Here is an 18502-nt window from a genome sequence, read left to right on the forward strand (position 1 = left end):
GTCCTTACATAAAAGAAGGAATCTACTTGCTGCCTTTAGCACACTTATCATTTAGGATATTGTTGACTGCAGGCATCTTTAAACACTACATGAAGTATTGCTATGACTGTGGTGATATTAATAAGGAAACACTGAGTAAACCCAGGCAGACTGAAAAAATTCAGTGTGCCAAGATCCTCATTCTCAATTTATAGCGGTTTAATGAACTGTTCAAGAGCAGGGTCCCAACTTATATAGGATATCTGCCTACGTCACAAGAATGGCGTAGAATTTGCCTTTAAATACCAAAATCAGGACAGAATATCTACCTCCTAATCTGGCTTCTAAACTTTTTCTTCTAAACTTTTTCTGCAGGACAAAAGGACTGTTGTTCATACATACCTAGAAAAAAATCCTTATGGAGCAGATGATGGAAAGGGTGGAAGATGTATGGCTTTTATACATCTCTTATAGAAATTTGTTAGTCACTAGAAGTGTAGCTGATAGAATGTGTGGAAGTAGCAGCAGCAAAACCTCCTCAGTAAGGAATAAGAAAGGACAGCCCCCACTTCATAAGAAACAACTAGAAGGTGAAAGTCTGGATAATATGTGGCTAAACAGGACTGACACCATGATTCAGACTCCTGGACCCCTGCAAGCACCATAGCTCACTTCCACTGTCCTGTGGGAGAATAGCCAGCCCATGGGAGAGCAAATTCAGGAACCTGAGTTCTGAACCTGACTTTTTACACAATCACAGATGCAGATCTCTTGGTTAGGAAAGCCAAAATTAGAAGATTTAAATCAGAAGGACAGAACAGGAATGAACTACGTGAAAGTGAGAACTGGAGTGAGTCATGCTGTTTGGGACCTAATGGAAGAAGATGCTAACCCTGTCTTTGAAGATGTGATGTCATTCTGGAGCCAGTTGGAAGATATGAATGAAAAATTTGAAGACACCATAGTTATTGATCTGCCCCCATCAAGAAATTGGTGAGAGAGCTGAACTGAGGCTAGATTTCTTTGATTCTGCAGCTGTTGTAGATGATTCAGGATTTGGAATGCCTATGTTCTGAAGTCTGAAGAAAATTTACAAATCTGGAACTCTGCTTTTAGAGCTAGAGGCCTATATACTGTGATAGGTGGTATGGGGAAAAAACACTTCTGATGTGATCTGATTTGTTTTTTAATCAAGTGATTGAGGTCAATCCCTTTTTGCATTAACAAAAGAGGAGCATGTAAATTACTCAAGGGAATGTTGGTGAATGTCACCTCAGGAAGACTGACCTGAAAAATCATTTGTGTCCTAATATTGGACTTACCCAATACAGATGTGTGTTATTTTGGAGGGAGGGGAAAAATTTAAAACAGCTGTCAAGATAAACACTGTTATACACCTGTTTTATGAAAACTCAGCATTGAGTAAAGAAAATATTTTAAACTTTATTTTCCTATTGTACTATTTAAAAATTGTTTCAACATTTTGCTTTTTTATGTTTTAAAAGGCCACTTTTTATGTTTGAATAACCATTTTTATTAAACCTATGAGTAAGCAGCTCATTTTAATTGCTGAAGAGTGTTTTGGATCTCACTGGATTTGGTTGACCTTGTGGAATACAGAAATATAGAGGAGCAGAATATTGATAGGCTAAGATGAAAATCTGACATTGCATCTCTGCCAAAATCCACACGCCCTCTATGGATATGGATTCCCTGGTTTTATATACTCTTGAATAAAAAGGTTTATTTTTATTTGTAATGAGGGCATAAAATAAGAAATGTCCATGTAGCCATTTTTCCAACAGATTCTGTGCACCATTCACTATATAGGATAGAGAGATTCAAATACAGTACATTTTCTATTGGTATTTGCTCTGTGCATTTTTAGTAACTTCTACTAGCAAAGTATTCTCAGTAAAAACAAACAACAACAAAAAAAGTGCAAAATTATTATAAAACACGACATAATTTATCAATAACAGGCACCAATCACAACAGACTGCAGGAATAGGACATCAAGTAGAAGCCATGTCACACAACAATGCTTAGAATAACAAAAGATGTAAAACTCTGAGTCAAAACATGAGAATGAGAGGGGAATGAGACACTTGGTGAACAAAAAGTGGGCCCAGCTGGGTATGGCCCAGCTGGGTATGGCCCAGAGGTTGGGCATTGACCTAAGATCCAGGAGATCGTGGTTCGATTCCTGGTCAGGGCACATGCCCCAGTTGCGGGCTCGATCCCCATTTGGGGGTGTGCAGGACGCAGCGGATCAATGACAATTCTCATCATTGATGTTTCTCTCTCTGTCTCTCCCTCTCCCTTCCTCTCTCTGAAATCAATAAGGATATAGTTAAGAATAATAATAATAAAGTACCAACTGGAACTTAAATGGGGAAAAAAGGCATTCGAACAAAATTTAGGTTAAATTGCAGGTAAAACTGCTAAATAGAGAAATAGCGTAAGGAAAGGGGGAAATAAACTGGTTAAGAAATAAAGGTGTTGCCCAGCCGGGCGTGGCTTAGCGGTTGAGCGTTGACCTAGGATCCAGGAGATCAGGGTTCGATTCGCGGTCAGGGCACATGCCCGGGTTGCGGACTGCAGCCAATCAATGACTCTCTCATCATTGATGTTTCTATCTCTCTCTCTCCCTCTCCTTTCCTCTCTCTGAAATCAATAAAGGTATATTTAAAAAAAAGAAAAAGGAAAAAAAAAAAGAAATAAACATGTTAGAATGAAAAGATTTGAGAAGAGCTCCAGAAGGATTGAGTAGAATCTAGAAGAAAAGGAACAACAGAATTTTCCAGAATTGATAAGAGGTAATTTAGTAATAAGACCTACTGTTTTTAAAATGTTAACACTTAACCTAGTGTTAACTTAAACTAGGAAAATGCTAAATAGCTGAAAAGAATTCTGAGTGGATCCAGAGCCAGTGAAATAAATAGGCATTACCTGAGAGTCCATGTAAAAACATTGATTGATTGTCTGTCATACACCAGCTCTACAAGGCTGTGAGGATACTAAAGACATATACATATATTTTGTTCTGCTCTTTGGTTGGTCAAAAGCAGGGTATGGCAAACTTTATGTAAAGGTCCAGGTAGTGTAGTATACAGGGTGTGTGGGTCACACTGTCTCTGTGGTAATTACTCAACTGTCTTTCCATCACAAAAACAGCTGTAGACAATACTGAATGAGTGTCTTTTTCAGCGCAACTGAAAGCAGACAGTGGGCTACAGTGTCCTGTGGCCTGTAGTTTGCTGACCTCTGGTCAGCAGCAATGGAGTAAAACACTTGAGTTTTTTGGGGGTTTTTTGGTCTTGAAATAACATTTAAAAGAAAATTTCTATAATGTTATAGCAGTCGTAAATTTTGTATAGTTTCTCCTTATTTTATCTATTTCTTTAACACTTATCTGGCTTATTTTTATGATTTTGGTATTTTTAGTTTCCTTGACTTTCATTACACTGTATCGGGAAAGTACAATGCAGGAACCTAGTAATCATTCTGGGTATTTTAAATGTGGGAGGGGTGTCAATATAGGGAATTAATGTGCCTACAGAATTTTGAATCTAGCATAATTGCAGTACCTAAAACAGACAAGACCATCTTACTCTTAAAATTGATAGCACCTGTTTTCATTCACTTTCTTTTTCTTCTTTTGACTGGAAAAATCAAATATATATTTTCTTAGTTTATTATTTTTTTATTCTTAACAATATTATAAATGTCCTCCATTTTACCCCCCTTTGCTCCACTCAACCAAGCCCCTGCCCACCCCAGACCTTCACCACACTATTGTTAGCGATCATGGGCTGTGCATATATGTTCTTTGGTTGATCTATTTCTCTCCCGCACACCACCCTTCTCTCAGATATCTGTCAGTTTGTTCCATGCATTTGTGCCTCTGGACCTATTTTGTTCATTAGTTTATTTTGTTCATTAGGTTCCACATATAAATGAGGTCATGTGATATTTGTCTCTTTCTGAAGGGCGTATTTTGCTTAGTATAATAATCCAACCATGCTGTCTACAGCTTCATAGTATTTCATTGTGAAAATGTAACATAGCTTTTTTTATCCACTCATCTACTAATGGGCACTTGGGGTTTTCCAGATCTTGGCTATTATAAATAACGCTGTTATGAATATAGGGGTGCATATATTCTTTCTGATTGGTGTTTCAGGATTCTTAGGATATATTCCTAAAAGTGGGATTGTTGAGTCAAACAGTAGTTCCATTTTTATTTTTTTGACCAAACTTCATACTGTTTTCCACAGTGGCTGCACCACTCTGCATTTCCACCAACATTACACTAAGATTTCATTATCTTCACAACCTTGCCCGCACTTGTTTGTTGATTTTAATGATGGTAGCCATTCTGGCAAGTGTGAGGCAATACTTCATTGTAGTTTTAATTTGCACCTCTCTGATGACTAGTGACATTGAGCATTTTTTATTAGTCTGTTGGCCATCTGTATGTCCTCTTTGGAGAAGTGTCTGTTCAGGTCCTTTGCCCATATTTTAATTGGATCGCTAGTCTTCCTGGTGTTGAGTTGTATAAGTTCTTTATATATATTTTTAAATTAACCCCTTATCAGATGTGCCATTGGCAAATATGTTTTCTGATACAGTGGGTTCCCTTTTTATTTTGTTGATGCTTTCTTTTGCTGCACAGAAGCTTTTTAGTTTGATGTAGTCCCATTTGTTTATATTTTCCTTTGTTTCTCTTGCCCTCGGAAATGTATCAGCAAAAATACTGCTGTGTGAGATAGCTGAGATTTTTAATGCCTATGTTTTCTTCTAGGATTCGATAAAAAAATTCAAGTCTTTTACCCATTTTGAGTTTATTCTTGTGTATGGTGTAAAGTTGTTGGTCTAGTTTCATTTTTTTGCATGTATCTGTCCAGTTTTCCTACGACCATTATTGAAGAAACTGCCTTTACTCCATTGTATGCTCTTGCCTCCGTTGTCAAATAGTGATGACAGTAATGGCGTGGGTCGATTTCTGCGGTCTCTGTTCTGTTCCATTGATCTATATGCCTGTTCTTGTGCCAGGCCCAGGCTGTTTTGACTACAGTGGCTTTGAGGTATAACTTGATATCTGGTATTTGATCTCTCCCACTCTGTTCTTTGTTCTCAAGATTGCTGAGGCTATTCAGGGTCTTGTTTGGTTCCATATAAATGTTTGGAATATTTGTTCTATATCTGTGAAATATGCCATTGGTATTTTAATAGGGATTGCATTGAATCTATAGATTGCTTTGGGTAGTATGGTCATTTTAATGATGATAATTCTTCCAACCCATGAAGACAGTATATGCTTCCACTTCTTTGTATCTTCCTCTGCTTTTTTTCAATGTCCTATAGTTTTCCGAGTACAGGTGTTCTACCTCCTTAGTTAAATTTGTTCATAGGTATCTTACTTTTTTTGTTGCAATGGTAAATGGGATTGTTTTTTAGTTTCTCTTTCTGAGAGTTCTTTATGGGTATATAGTAATGCCATTGATTTCCGAATGTTAATTTTGTATCCCGCTACCTTGCCGAGTTCATTTTTTAAATCTAGTAACTTTTTGGTGGAGTCTTTAGAGTTTTCTATGTACAATTTCATGTCATCTGCAAATAATGACAGTTTTACTTCCTCCTTTCCAATTTGGATGCCTGTTATGTTTTCTTCTTGTTTTACCACTATAGCTAGGGTTTCCAGTAGTATTTTGAATAAGAGTGGTGAAAGTGGACACCCCTGTCTTGTTCCTGTTCTTAGGGGAAATGCTTTTAATTTTTGCCCATTGAGTATGATGTTGGCTGTAGGTTTGTGATATATGGCATTTATTATGTTGAAGTATGATCCCTCTTTTCCCACTTTGCTGAGAGTTTTTATCAAAAATGGGTGTTGGATTTTATGAAATGTTTTTTCTGTATTTATTGATATGATCATGTGATTTGTGTCTTTCAGTTTGTTTATGTGATGTATCATGTTTATTGATTTGCGATTATTGTGCCAGCCTTGCATCCCTGGAATAAATCCCACTTGGTCATGATGTATGATCTTTTAAATATATTACTGGATTTGATTTGCTAATATTTTGTTGAGGATTTTAGCATCTATACTGGCTTGTAATTTTCTTTCTTTGTAGTATCTATCTGGTTTTGGAATTAGGATAATGCTAGCCTGGTAAAGAGAGCTTGGAAGTCTTCCTTCTTCTTGGATTTTTTGGAATAGTTTGAGGACAGGTGTTAGTTGTTCCTTGAATGCTTGGTAAAACTCCCTTATGAATCCATCCATGCCAGGGCATTTGTTTGCTGGGAGTTTTTTTTTATTACTGCTTCAATTTCAGCTGTTTATTGGCCCATTCACATTCTGTGATTCTTCCCCACTCCACCTTGGAAGATTGTATTTTCCTAGGTTTATGTCCATTTTGTCCACGTTGTCCAACCTGTTGGCATATGGTTGTTTATAGTGTTTTCTTACAATCCTTTGTATTTCTGTGGTTACAGTCGTTACTTCATTTCTTTTGTTTCTGATTTTAATTATTTGGTTTCTCTCTTTTTGTTTCTTGATGAATCTGGCTAAAGTTTCATCGATCTTGTTTATCTTTTCAAAGAACCAGCTCTTGGTTTCATTGATCTTTTGTATTTTTTTTCTATCCTCTATTTATTTCTGCTCTGATCTTTATGATTTCCCTCCTTCTACTCACTACATTTTTTTCTCTATTTCTTATTCTTATTACAGCAGTCCCTTTAACATTTCTTGCAGTGCTGGTTTGGTGGCAATAAATTCCTTTAGCCTTTTTTTGTCTAGGAAGGTCTTTATTTCACCATCTATTTTGAATGATAGCCTTGCTAGGTAGGGTATTCTTTGTTTCAGGTCCTTGCTTTTCATTTCCTTGAATATTTCATGCCATTCCCTCTGGCCTGTAGGATTTCTGATGACAAATCAGCTGACAGCCTTATAGAATCTCCTTTGTAGGTAACAGATTGCTTTTCTCTTGCTGCCTTTAAGATTCTCTTTGTCTTGAATTTTTGGCATTTTAACTATGATATGTCTAGGCATGGACCTCTTCAAGTTTTTCTTGTGTGGGACTCTCTGTGCCTCCGGAACGTGTGTGACTTTTTCTTTCACCAGGTTAGGGAAGTTTTCTGCTATTATTTCTTCAGACAAGTTCTCTATTCCCTTGTTCACTTTCTTCACCTTCTTTCACTCCTATAATGTGACTATTGTTATGTATCGTGTTGTACTACAGCTCCTTAAACTGTCCTGTTTTTAAATTGTCTTTTCTTTTTGGATCTCTGATTGAGTGATTTTTTTTCTACCCTGTCTTTTAATTAGCTAATCCAGTCCTATTCCTTCCAATGTGTTCTTTATGCTGTGTCGTTCTTAATTTCCTTCATGGTTTCCATATCTTTTTTCATGCTGTTGAGCATCCTTACTATCAGTATTCCTAACTCTGTATCTGATAGATTGCTTATCTCCATTTCATTTAGCTCTTCTGGAGAATTCTCTTGTTCTTCCATTTGGGGCTTGTTTTTTTATCTTCTCATTTTGGCTCCCTATTTGTGTTAGCTTTTATTTTTAGGTTCATCTGCTAGGACTCCCAGTCATTTTGGAGTGTCTCTGGTGGAGGCCAATGTCAAACGCTGTTTGTGACTGGCCTTGAATACTCTGTTTGGAGCTATCAACAGTCCATGGCTTGTGGTCCCCTCTGCTGGGGTTGGGTGTGTTTGGACAGTACCAAGATGCACACCAAAATTGCTTTTCCAAGGCCTTGGTCCAGAAACAGATCAGGCAAGACTCAAAGCATCCAGAGGTCCACCTCTGCCTGCAGCCTGATTAATCTTAGTCTCTTAATGAGCTTTAGGCTGTAGACCAGAGCAAGGCATATATTCCCAGTGTGCGGTAAGAAGTTTTCCAATACGTGGAGCAATTGTTTCCCCCCTGGCAAAAGCGCCTGGCTGGCAAAGGTCTGCCTGAGAAAGATTTCCTGTGCAGTATGTGAGCGTGATTCAGTGCAGGAATCCCTATGGCTGCCCTCTGAGCTCTATCCTCACATCTGGCAGCCCTGGATTCTCCTCACACAACTCTACTCCACTCTGCCCTCCCTCTGCCAGAGCCCAAGGTGATTGGCTGAACTAAATTTTGTGTATTGGTTCTTTAAGGTGGTGCCTGATTTGCAGCTCTTTCCCTGGCAGACAGAAACCCTGCTGCTTTTCGCAGCCAGATGTTATGTGGGCACCTTTCTGGTTCTGGTGCTCTACGTGGGGCAATCCAGCTTGGGTTTTAGACCCCAGAGTTCTTAGTGGGAACCCCATACAGCTGAGATATCCCACCTGAACTTCAGCTGCTGCCTGTGGTGGCCCTGCCAGCCCTCTCACTCTTCTGCACTTTCTACCAGCCTCTATACGGTCTCCTCTCTAGGTCCTTGGTTATGAGGGTGCTCTCCAGCTCATCTTCAGTTGATTATTCAGGCTGGGTATTCTATATTTTAGTTTTAATTCCAGTTTGGTCCTCGGAGAGTGTCAGTGTTATAGTCAGTATATTTAAATGCAAGGTCACTGCTCATAAATAATGTTCAGCGAATGAGTAGCTTGTGGTCACTCTGCATCACATGCAGTAATTGGTTCTGTTGTCATGTGGCGTGACTGCACCAGTTTTAACACATGCTTGCTTATGTTCCTACGTCAGCTAAGCCTTGCCCCAGCCTTTGCATTTGTTTACTCACAGTATTTAGTGAATGCATGAATTTACTAGACCCATTCATTATCAATTTTAAATTACAGTAATATATATAGAAAGCTTTTCTGTGAAATTAAACTTTTCGTATATACTTAATTTTAATTACACAAACGTGTCTATATAAGTAAAAACTGGTAAACTAATTTGTCAATTTTTTAGCATAGGCATTCTTAAAATCTACTTTATTATATAATGGACCTTTGTCATTAATGGGTACCCCCTCCCCCATATTATTCTGTTATATTGAGGTTTTACTGTATTCCTATTTTATTTTTCTTATTTTTTACCTTTCCTCCTCCTTTTTTCCTTCTTCTTCTTCCTTCCCTCCTCCCCTCCCCCTCCTCCTCCTTCTCCCTTCTCCTCCTCCTCCTTCTCTTCCTTCTCCTTCTCCTCCTCCTTCTCCTCCTCTTCCTCCTCCTCCTCCTTCTTCTTCTTCCTTCTTCTCCTTCTTCCCCCCTCCTCCTTTTCCTTCTCTTCCTCCTCCTCCTCCTCCTTCTTCTTTCTCCTTCTCCTCCTCCTTTCTTCTTTCTTCATTCTTCTTCTTCTCCTTAATATTTCTTGTAAAACTAGTTAAGTGGTGATGAACTCTTTTAGCTTTTTCTTGTCTGGGAGGTTTGTTATCCGTCTTTTGATTCTAAATGATAGCCTTGCTGGGAAGAGTGATCATGGTAGTAGATCCCCCCTTTTTATCTCTGAATATTTCATGCCAAGCACTTCTGGCCTACAAAGTTTCTGTTGAAAATCGGCTGACAATCTTATGGGAGCTCCTTCATAGGTAACTAACTGCTTTTCTCTTGTTCCTTTTAAGATTTTCTTTTGTCTTTAACCTTTGACATTTTGATTATGATGCATCTTGGTGAGAGCCTCTTTGATTTCATCTTTTTTGGGTCTCTCTATGTTTCTTAGACTTGTATGTCTCTTTTTTTCACCAAGTTAGGAAATTTTTAGACATTATTTCTTCAAAAAGGTTTTTAATTTCTTGCTCTCTCTCTTCTTCTTCTGTAACCCCTATGGTGTGAGTTTTGTCATGCCTGATGTTCCCAGAGGCTCCTTAAACTGTCCCTTTTTTTGGATTCTTTTTTCTTTATGCTCTTCTGATTGGATGTTTTCTGCTACCTTATCTTCAAATCACTAATTTGATCCTCTATCTAATATGTTGATTTCCTCTAATGTATTCTTCATTTATGACTAGCTCTTTTGTATGTTTTCTGTCTCTATTTTTATGTTTCCTCTTTGTTGAAGTTCTCACTGAGATCATTGAGCATCTTTAGAACCAGTGTTGAAGCCTGCATCTGGCAGATTGCTTGTCTCCATTTTGTTTAGTTTTTTTCTGCAGTTTTGTTTTGTTCTTTCATTTGGGACATTTTTCTTTGGGTCCTTATTTTAGCTGCCTCTCTGTGTTTGTTTCTATGTATTAGGTAGATCTGTTATGTCTCCCAGTCTTGGTAGGGTGGCCTCATGTAGTAGGTGTCTTTTTGGCCCCAGTGGCTCAGTCTCTCTGGTCATCTGAGTCAGGTGCTCCAGAGATGTCCCTTGTGTGAATGACCTCTCCCCACTTGTTGAGTTGAGCCTTGATTGCTCTTGGCAAGCATTGATCCTTACTCTGATTGGTTGTGAGGATTGTCCATGACTACAGTCAAGGAGCTGTTGTGTAGGGGTTGACCCTATGTAGCAGGATTCACTTTAGTGAGTCATTGGTACTTGCCTAGTCTGTTCTTTGAGTGTGTCATTTGTTGAGGTGGTGGGTGGTGCTCTGGTATGTCTGAAGCTGGCCGCCAGGTGTGTTGGTTCTGGGGCCTTTTGGGAGGTGCAGGCGAAGGTCAGCTACTGCTTGTGCCCTGCCTGGGACCACCTTGTATGAGCTACAAAGTCATCTGCAGATGGTTGCCACTTGCACTGGGTGTGGAAATGCCTGTGAGGAACTAAGCTGCGAACTAAAGCCAACTGGTGCTAGTGCCAGGCTTGGGGCTGCTCAGCAAGAGGTACAAGGCACCCCAAGGCTAGATGCTGCTTATTTGGTGTTTGTAAACCTTTGAAAGATTTTAGGAAAGTCTACAGCATAAGCCAAGATGGCAGTTAATATAGAAAAGCCATTAGAAGCAGCTTGATTGGGCCTGTAAGTTGGGTGTGACAGTCTCAGGGAGTCATCAAGGAGTGGAGTACAGTATTAGCCAGGTTGATGGTGACTCAGATATGGCACCTGCCTGTGGGCTCTGTGGGGAGAGGGCTCAGCAAAGGAACAGTGAAGGGGCTCTGCCAGAACTTCTGTTTGGGAGAAAGATGCCCCTGCAGCCTTCCAGCCCTCACCCTGATGCCAGACAATTCACTTCCTCCCCATATGTCCCTGTGCTTTTCAAGCTGCTGCTCCAGCCCTGGAGCTCAGAATAAGTAAGTCCAAGTAAGTTCCTTTGCGAGCTCTTTAAGAGGAACCCTGGGACTCTAGGAGTCCTCTGTCTCACTCAGCCATAATCTAAAAATGATTTTTATAGCCAAAAATTATGAGGACTTTCCCTCTGGCACCGGAACGCTGTGCTCAGGAAGCCTTATGTGGGCCTGGGACACCCCCCCACCACCACTCTTCAGCGAGGACCTCCACAGCCGAGATTTTTATGACACACATGGTTATGGAACCAGTGTGTTCTGCTTCTCTGCCCCTTTACCAGTCTTGATGTGGCTTCTGTATATCCTTAGTTATAGGACTTCTGTTCAACTAAATCTCAAGTGGTTCTCACTGATGCTTGTTCTGTAGTTTAGTTGTAATTTTAATGTGGTTGTGGGAGGAGGCAAGTGCAGTGTTTACCTATCAGCCATCTTGACTAGAAGCCCATCTGTGTGTTTTTTATGTACACACTTGTCATTAGATTTAGGGCCTACCTGGGTAATCCATGATGATCTTATCTCTAGATCCTTATATCCGTGAAGACCCTGTTTCCAAATAAGGCAGTCTTTACTAGTTTCAGGGGTTTGATGTGATTTATTTATTTTAATTTTTTGTATTTTTCTTGTTTAGTGCTCATAGAGCTTCTTGACTCTTGTGGACTGATTTTTTCCAGCAGTAACAGTATCTCTTCAAATATTTTTTCTGCCCCTTTCTCTCTGTCCTGGAACTCCATTTATAAGTATATTAGGTCATTTCACTTTGTCTTATGTCTCTTACATCCTTTTTGATTTTCCTTTTCTGTGTGTGTGTCTGTCTATGGGTTTTAATATAGATAATTTTGTTCTTATCTGCTTTCATTTTGCTAATTCTGCTTATTCTGCTCATGTATTGAATCAAGTTTTTTTATTGATTCCATTTTCTGTTTTCTTTAACATACTACTCACAGTTATTTATTTTAAAGACCTTGTTGGCTTACTGCTGTCCCTGGATCACTTGTGGATCTGTTTCTGTTGTCAGTTTATCTTTTCTTCTGTTTTTAGCCATATGGTCCTGTTTCTTGGGATGCTTAGTGTTTTAACATTGAATGTAATACACAGTGTATTAAAAGTCATAGGTAGCCCAGCCAGACGTGGCTCAGCGGTTGAGCGTCAACCTAGGATCCAGGAGATCGCGGTTCGATTCCTGGTCAGGGCACATGCCCAGGTTGTGGGCTCAATCCCCAGTCAGAGGCGTGCAGGAGGCAGCCAGTCAATGATGACTCTCTCACCACTGATGTTTCTCTCCCTCCCTCCCTCCCTCCCTCCCTCCCTCCCTCCCTCCCTCCCTCCCTCCCTCCCTCCCTCCCTCCCTCTCTCCCTCCCTCCCCCTTCCTTTCTCTGAAATCAATAAAGATATATTAAAAAAAAAAGTCATAGGTAGTCCAGTTGATTTCTTCTTTTGTTAGGCAGATAGCATCTTTTTTTCCAATGATTGACAAAAATTGTATATGTCTAGTTTGTACGTTTTATAAAGCTGTTTGTGATGATTTAATATATGTGTACATTGTGAAATGATTACTGTTGAGTATCTCCAAATACCATCACATTGGGGTTAGGGTGTCAACATACAATTTTGAAGGGAACACAAATATTCAGTCCATGTCATGCCCCTAGGCCAACTGCATCCATATATTCTAATTTCTTCTTTGTTACACAAAAGGCGGTACATACTTAGATGGAATTAGAAATGCAGACATTTTGGGGGAGGATGACACTTTTGAAAGGTCTAGTGGGGAAGAAGCAGAATTGGGTAGGGGAGCCTCAGGATTGTGATACAAATTTGCCGAAGTCTTAGCCAACTCAACAGGAGCTCTGGGGCAAGGATTGGCAGTGAGAGGAGGCCCTCATTAGGCCAAAGTGGCCCTGGAAGTTGCTGCTGCTGGACACTGTTGACCCACATACTCCTTATGGCTGAACCACAGGTCCTTTTCTGGAATGGAGATGTAGGTGGTGTTCACTTTGTTTTGTCATCTTAATGCATTCTAGGAACCATTCCAAATCAGTTCACAGAGGTTACTTTGTTCTTTTTATATTTTACATACTACTGCTGCATAATTCTTCATCTGCCAATGGCAAGGATTTTGACTATAATAATAAGTCTTATTTGCTGTTTCTTTTGTGTTCACATGAATTATTAGGCTGTGGTTTAGTTTTATGAAGGATTCCTCGTTTGTATTAATAAATCTAAGGTTGCTTCCAAGTAGGTTATGAGATTGGCTTTTTCTCAGTTCCGTGTGTCTTTGGTCCCAGTTAGAGCCCCTTCAGCACACAGTGCTCTTAGCAGTCTTAAATTATGGGATTAGAATCTAGAATAAAACTGCCACAGTATTGGCAGTTTTTGACTTATATTTGGATGTGTATTTGTTTTGTTCGTTTTTGATATTTTGATTCTTAGTTTGTCAAATTTTTTCAGTTGTTGAATGTTGTAAGCATTTTTTATAAAATGTTTTTTTTTATTTTTAGAGAGAAAGGGAAAGGGAGAGAGAGAGAGACATTGCTGTGAGAGAGATACATCAATCGGTTGCCTCCCGCATGCAGCCCAACCTTGGATGAAATTCACAGCTTGGCCATGTGCCCTGACTGAGAATCGAACCGGTGACCCTTCGGTGCACAAGATAACGCTCTACCAGCTGAGCCACACCAGCCAGGGCAAAAGTTGTAAGCATATACTCATAGGTTTAAAAGACATAATTAGAATTGTGACTCATAATAATTCTGAGGAAAGGAGACAACTAGAGACAAACTGTTCAGCCTATATAACACTGTTGGGCTCCTTAAGTCAGTCATGAGTTCTGATGAAGGAGATAAGAAGACTGTGTATGTGGGAACCCTGGTTGTAAAATCATGTTACTCCTTCAGGTGATGACATCAGATTGTTCTGTGTGTTTTTCTCTAGCGGGTTTCCCCATGGGCTATGCAGCAGCAGCTCCTGCCTACTCCCCCAACATGTACCCTGGAGCAAATCCTACCTTCCAAACAGGTATGCATGTTTTATGTACTGGGTCGCAAAAGTGCTTTTTCCATGTAGCTGGGGGAGAATGTAAGGTGGGTGGATTTTGAGAGGAGTGGTTATAGAATTAAGATTTGGGGTTGATTTCTTGGTTCATAAGATTAGTCTTGTTGATAAGGGCAATCAAAACTTAATTATTCTTGCATGTAAAGCTTTAGATATCGTATTTCTGATGTCCTTCCACAACACAGATCTTCATTCTAAATATAGGTTGTTACAGGTAAATAGTTGTGCCAGAACGTGTATTTATGAAATAGAATTGATTACAAGAAATTAAAGATCATCATGCTATTTCCATGTTGCTAACATTTTTAGATATTTCTTTTAAGATCATTTAGCACTTTGTTTATAGTGTTAAAAGAGTGTCTTATTTTTTATGTAAGTTTTCTATATAGTTTTCAAAGAATAATAATTGTTGTTGTTGAGTTTTTGTTTGTTTTTTTTTTTTTGGTTTTTAACTCTTATTTTCTACCCATGAGAATTTTTTACATTTTAGAAATTACTGATGAAGTTGGAATTGGTTTAGGTATGAACCTTGTAAAGATAGCATATTTAGTGAAATTTTCCTCTGCAAGCCCGCAATATGGTGTTGGCTCATTCCAGGCTTTATTCACTGAGACTAGACTTTGTGAATCTGCTGCAGCAATGGTGGCCCATGCTCTGACTAGAAGGCTTGGCCTCACTGGTCCACCGAGCACTTCTTTGTCCTTTGGAACCCCTAGCCTCACGCAGTTAACTTTGACAGAAGAGAAGACAGCAATAGTGCCCTTTTCCTGAATTCTTCCTATTTTGTTAATCATAAAATTCTTCCTTCTATCCATCTCTTTGCTTTTCATTTCCACTCTGACCACGTTTGTTCAGCCTGTAGTTCACACTCAGAGATGGCTGCTTCTTTACCAAATGATTTTCGTTTTTTGCTTTTGCCCAACTTTTATTCACCCTTTCTCTCCTACCTGAACTAGAGTACCTGCTACTTTGCAGCTGTCTTTTGGTGTTTGTTATGGAATATTCCTTCCCTGGGGTCAACAGTATTATGTTCTGTATTTTTCACCATATATTTAGGCCAAATAGCACCATCCATTTCCTTATATAAAACATCTCACCTTGTTTAACTTTTTTAAACAGTTCTCTTGAGGTATAAATGGCATATAGTAAATTACACATACTTAAAGTATATAGTTTGATAACTTATGATCTAATATATACCACCCTTACAATTGAAAGTGAGCATATCTTTTGCCCATAAAAGCTTTCTGCTGCCCCTTTGTAATCTCACCTAGGCTCCGGGAAATCACTGACCTGTTTTCTCTCATTATAGATCATTTGTATTTTCTAAAATTTTATATTAATGAATCATATGGAATGTACTATTTTTTGGAGTGGGCATGGCTTTGAAGGGGGGACTGGCTTCTTTTAGCACAATTATTTTGACACATATGTTGAAGTGTATATCAGTAGTTTATTATTTCTTTTTATTGTTGGGTGGTCCATTGTATGGACATCCACGATTTGCTTATTTATGCACCAGCGATGGACATTTGAATTGTTTGCAGCTTTTGGCTGTTACAGATGAAACTTCTATGAACATTTATATCCAAGTCTTTGGACATATGCTTTCATTTTCTTAAGTAAATACAAAGGAGAGGAATAGCTGGTTTTTAAAGCCAGGGGTATGTTTAACTTTGTAAGAAATTGCCAAACTATCTTCCGAAGTGTTTGCACTATTTTATGTTCCTACAAGCAGTGAGTTTCCATTCCTAACCTTGTTAACACTTGATATGGTCATGGTTTTTAATTTGAGCCATCTTAGTATAGTGATATTTCTTTTTTATTTTTATTAGCAATAATCACGCCTCCGATAAACCTCATTGGCTACAATACTGCCACTGCACAAAGCTTCATTGTAGTTTTAATTTGAGCTTATCTAATGACTGATCATGTTGAATATCTTTTCACATGCTTATTTGCCATTTTTATGTCTTTGCTTAACTGTTTGTGTACATCTTTTAGTTCTTTTTCTGGCAATTTCTCCTGTTCTTTTGTTTGGGACATGTTTCTTTGTCTCCTCATTTTGGCTGCCTTCCTGTGTTTATATCTATGTATTAGGTAGATCTGCTGTGTCTCCCAGTGTTGGCAGAGTGGTCTTATGTAATAGGTGTCCTGTGGGACCCAATGGCTCAGTTTCTCCGATCACCTGAGCCAAGTGCTCCAGGATTGTCTCTTGTGTGGGTTATGTGTGTCCTCCTATTGTGGTTGAGCCTTGGTTGCTATTGGAATGTCAGGTGGGATTGATTCTCAGGCAATTGATTATGAGGGTTGGCTGAACCAGTGTTCGAACTGCTGTGTGGAGGTTGACCCCATGAAGTGGGACTTTGGAGCTAACTGGGTTGTTTTCTGAAGCCAGCCACAGGGTGTGTTGGTTCTGGGGCCTCTAAGGAGGGGCTGGGGTGCATACCCAGGTCAGCCACTGCCTGTGACCAGCCTGGTAAAAACTAAAAAGTGATCTGTGATTGGTAGCTGCTGTGCTAGGCCTGGAGTTATGTGGGAGAGGCCACACTGTGAACTATGATCAGCTTCTACCAGTACCAGGCCAGAGGCTGGTCAGCAAAAAGGTGCTTTGAGACCTGCTGCTGCTAGTACCTGCTGGCTGCCTGTAAGGCTCACTGAACAAGCCTCAGGCAGCAGGCCAGTTGGGTGAGGTGAGTTGGGTGAGGTAGGGTTTCAGATTCACCAAGATGAGGTGCGTGGGTGTTCACCAGGTTAATGCAGATTCAGAATTGGTGCCAGTGCATAGCCCAAGGACACTCTTCAAAAGGTACAGGGCACTGAGGCCATTCACAAACACTGCCTGCCTGGGTCCTGTGGACTTCTGAGAGTTTTAAGAAAGACTGCAATGCAGGCTGAGGACGGCTGCCTGCCTTTGGCCACCTGCAAGCTGGGTGGGGGCATGGGCTCAGGGAGTCACCAGGGTGGAGCAAGTAATGTTCACCAGATTGATGCAGATTCAGATTTGGCCCATGTGGTGGTAGGTTCAACAACCAGAAAGATGGCACCCACCTGTCTGCTGTACAGGAGGAGGGCTCAACAAAGGGACAGTGGCAGCTGTCCTTTCAGCCCTCTTCCAAAGCCACACAACTCAGTTTCTCCCTGTATGTCTCTAGCACCCCCTAAGCTGCTGTTCTTTTGTTGGAGCCTAGGGTAAGTGCCTGTTGAGTGACTGAGTCTGTGTGTGGGCCCTTTGAGATGCCTGGGTTTACACCAGCCTTTTGTTTCATGTGGTTGGATGGAATCCCTGCCAATTTGCAGAGCCAGATGTGAGGGCTCTCTTCCCGGCACTGGTGCTCCAGGCTGGGGAGCCTGGTGTGGGATTGAGACCCCTCGCTTTTAAGTGGGGACTTCTGCAGCTGAGATATCCCTCCCAGTTCTCAACTGCCAGACTTGGCTTTGGGGCCAGCCCTTTTTGTATCTCCTTCCCTCCTATCGTTCTTGATATGGCTTATATATTTCCTTAGTTACAGGACTTCTGTTTAGCTAGTGTTCAAATGGTTCTCCCTGTTGATTGTTCTGTAATTTAGTTGTAATTTTTATGTGGTCATGGGAGGAGGTTAGCACAGTGTTTACCTACTCCTCCATCTTGACCAGAACCCGCCCATTGGTACATAATTTTAAAAAGATGAAGATGTTGCTAAGAGTGATTAAATAGCTTCCTTGGTTGCTACTGTGCATTACTGGATGGAGGATTAATAAGGTAAACTTTTGGAGAACAATTTGGCAATGTATTAGAAAGAAGCTTAAAAATGAGTCCTTTTGCCCAGCCGGATGTGGCTCAGCGGTTGAGCGTCAACCTAGGATCCAGGTGATTGGGGTTTGATTCCTGGTCAGGGCACATGCCCGGGTTGCAGGCTCGATCCCCAGTCGGGGGCATGCAGGAGGCAGCCGATCAATGACTCTCATCATTGATGTTTCTCTCTCTCTCTCTCCCTCTGCTTTCCTCTCTCTGAAATCAATAAAAGATATATATTTTTTTAAAATGAGTCCTTTTGACTCACTTCTAGGAATGTATCCTAAAAGAATAATCAAATATGCAAACATTAATGTACAAGTGCAGATTTATCTAATAACAAAGTAATATTTTAATTAAACTGTTGGTTTATTTCACAGTGTTTAACTGGTCTTACTACTTCTTTATGAAGGATCTTTAATAAGTAAAAGGCTTTACAGCACACCCCCTTTTTTTAAACCCTGGAATTAGGTACATGAAGTAAGACCTCAGGTTTATTTAAAAGTTAAGCTTCACATGGCAGCCACATAGGAGAGAAAAGCGTTAGAATGTTAACAGGTTGTGAGGTCATGGAATCTAT

General features: G+C 40.0%; 1 protein-coding gene across 17 annotated transcripts in view; it reads left to right on the forward strand.

Annotated features, from left to right (window-relative positions):
- FAM168B (family with sequence similarity 168 member B) overlaps positions 1-18502 on the forward strand; it is a 69406-nt gene that overhangs the window by 21097 nt on the left and 29807 nt on the right. For 15 of the 17 annotated variants that reach the window (XM_081129474.1, XM_081129489.1, XM_081129480.1 and 12 more), the window contains one exon: positions 14028-14111. The exons of the other annotated variants lie outside the window; for them this stretch is intronic. In XM_081129474.1, coding sequence (XP_080985600.1) covers positions 14028-14111 — 84 coding nt within the window. The remainder of the gene's footprint in view (positions 1-14027; positions 14112-18502) is intronic. 17 annotated transcript variants of the gene reach the window in all.

This window comes from Miniopterus schreibersii (assembly GCF_964146895.1).
Source record: "Miniopterus schreibersii genome assembly, chromosome: 2".
Classification (NCBI taxonomy): Eukaryota; Metazoa; Chordata; class Mammalia; order Chiroptera; family Miniopteridae; genus Miniopterus; species Miniopterus schreibersii.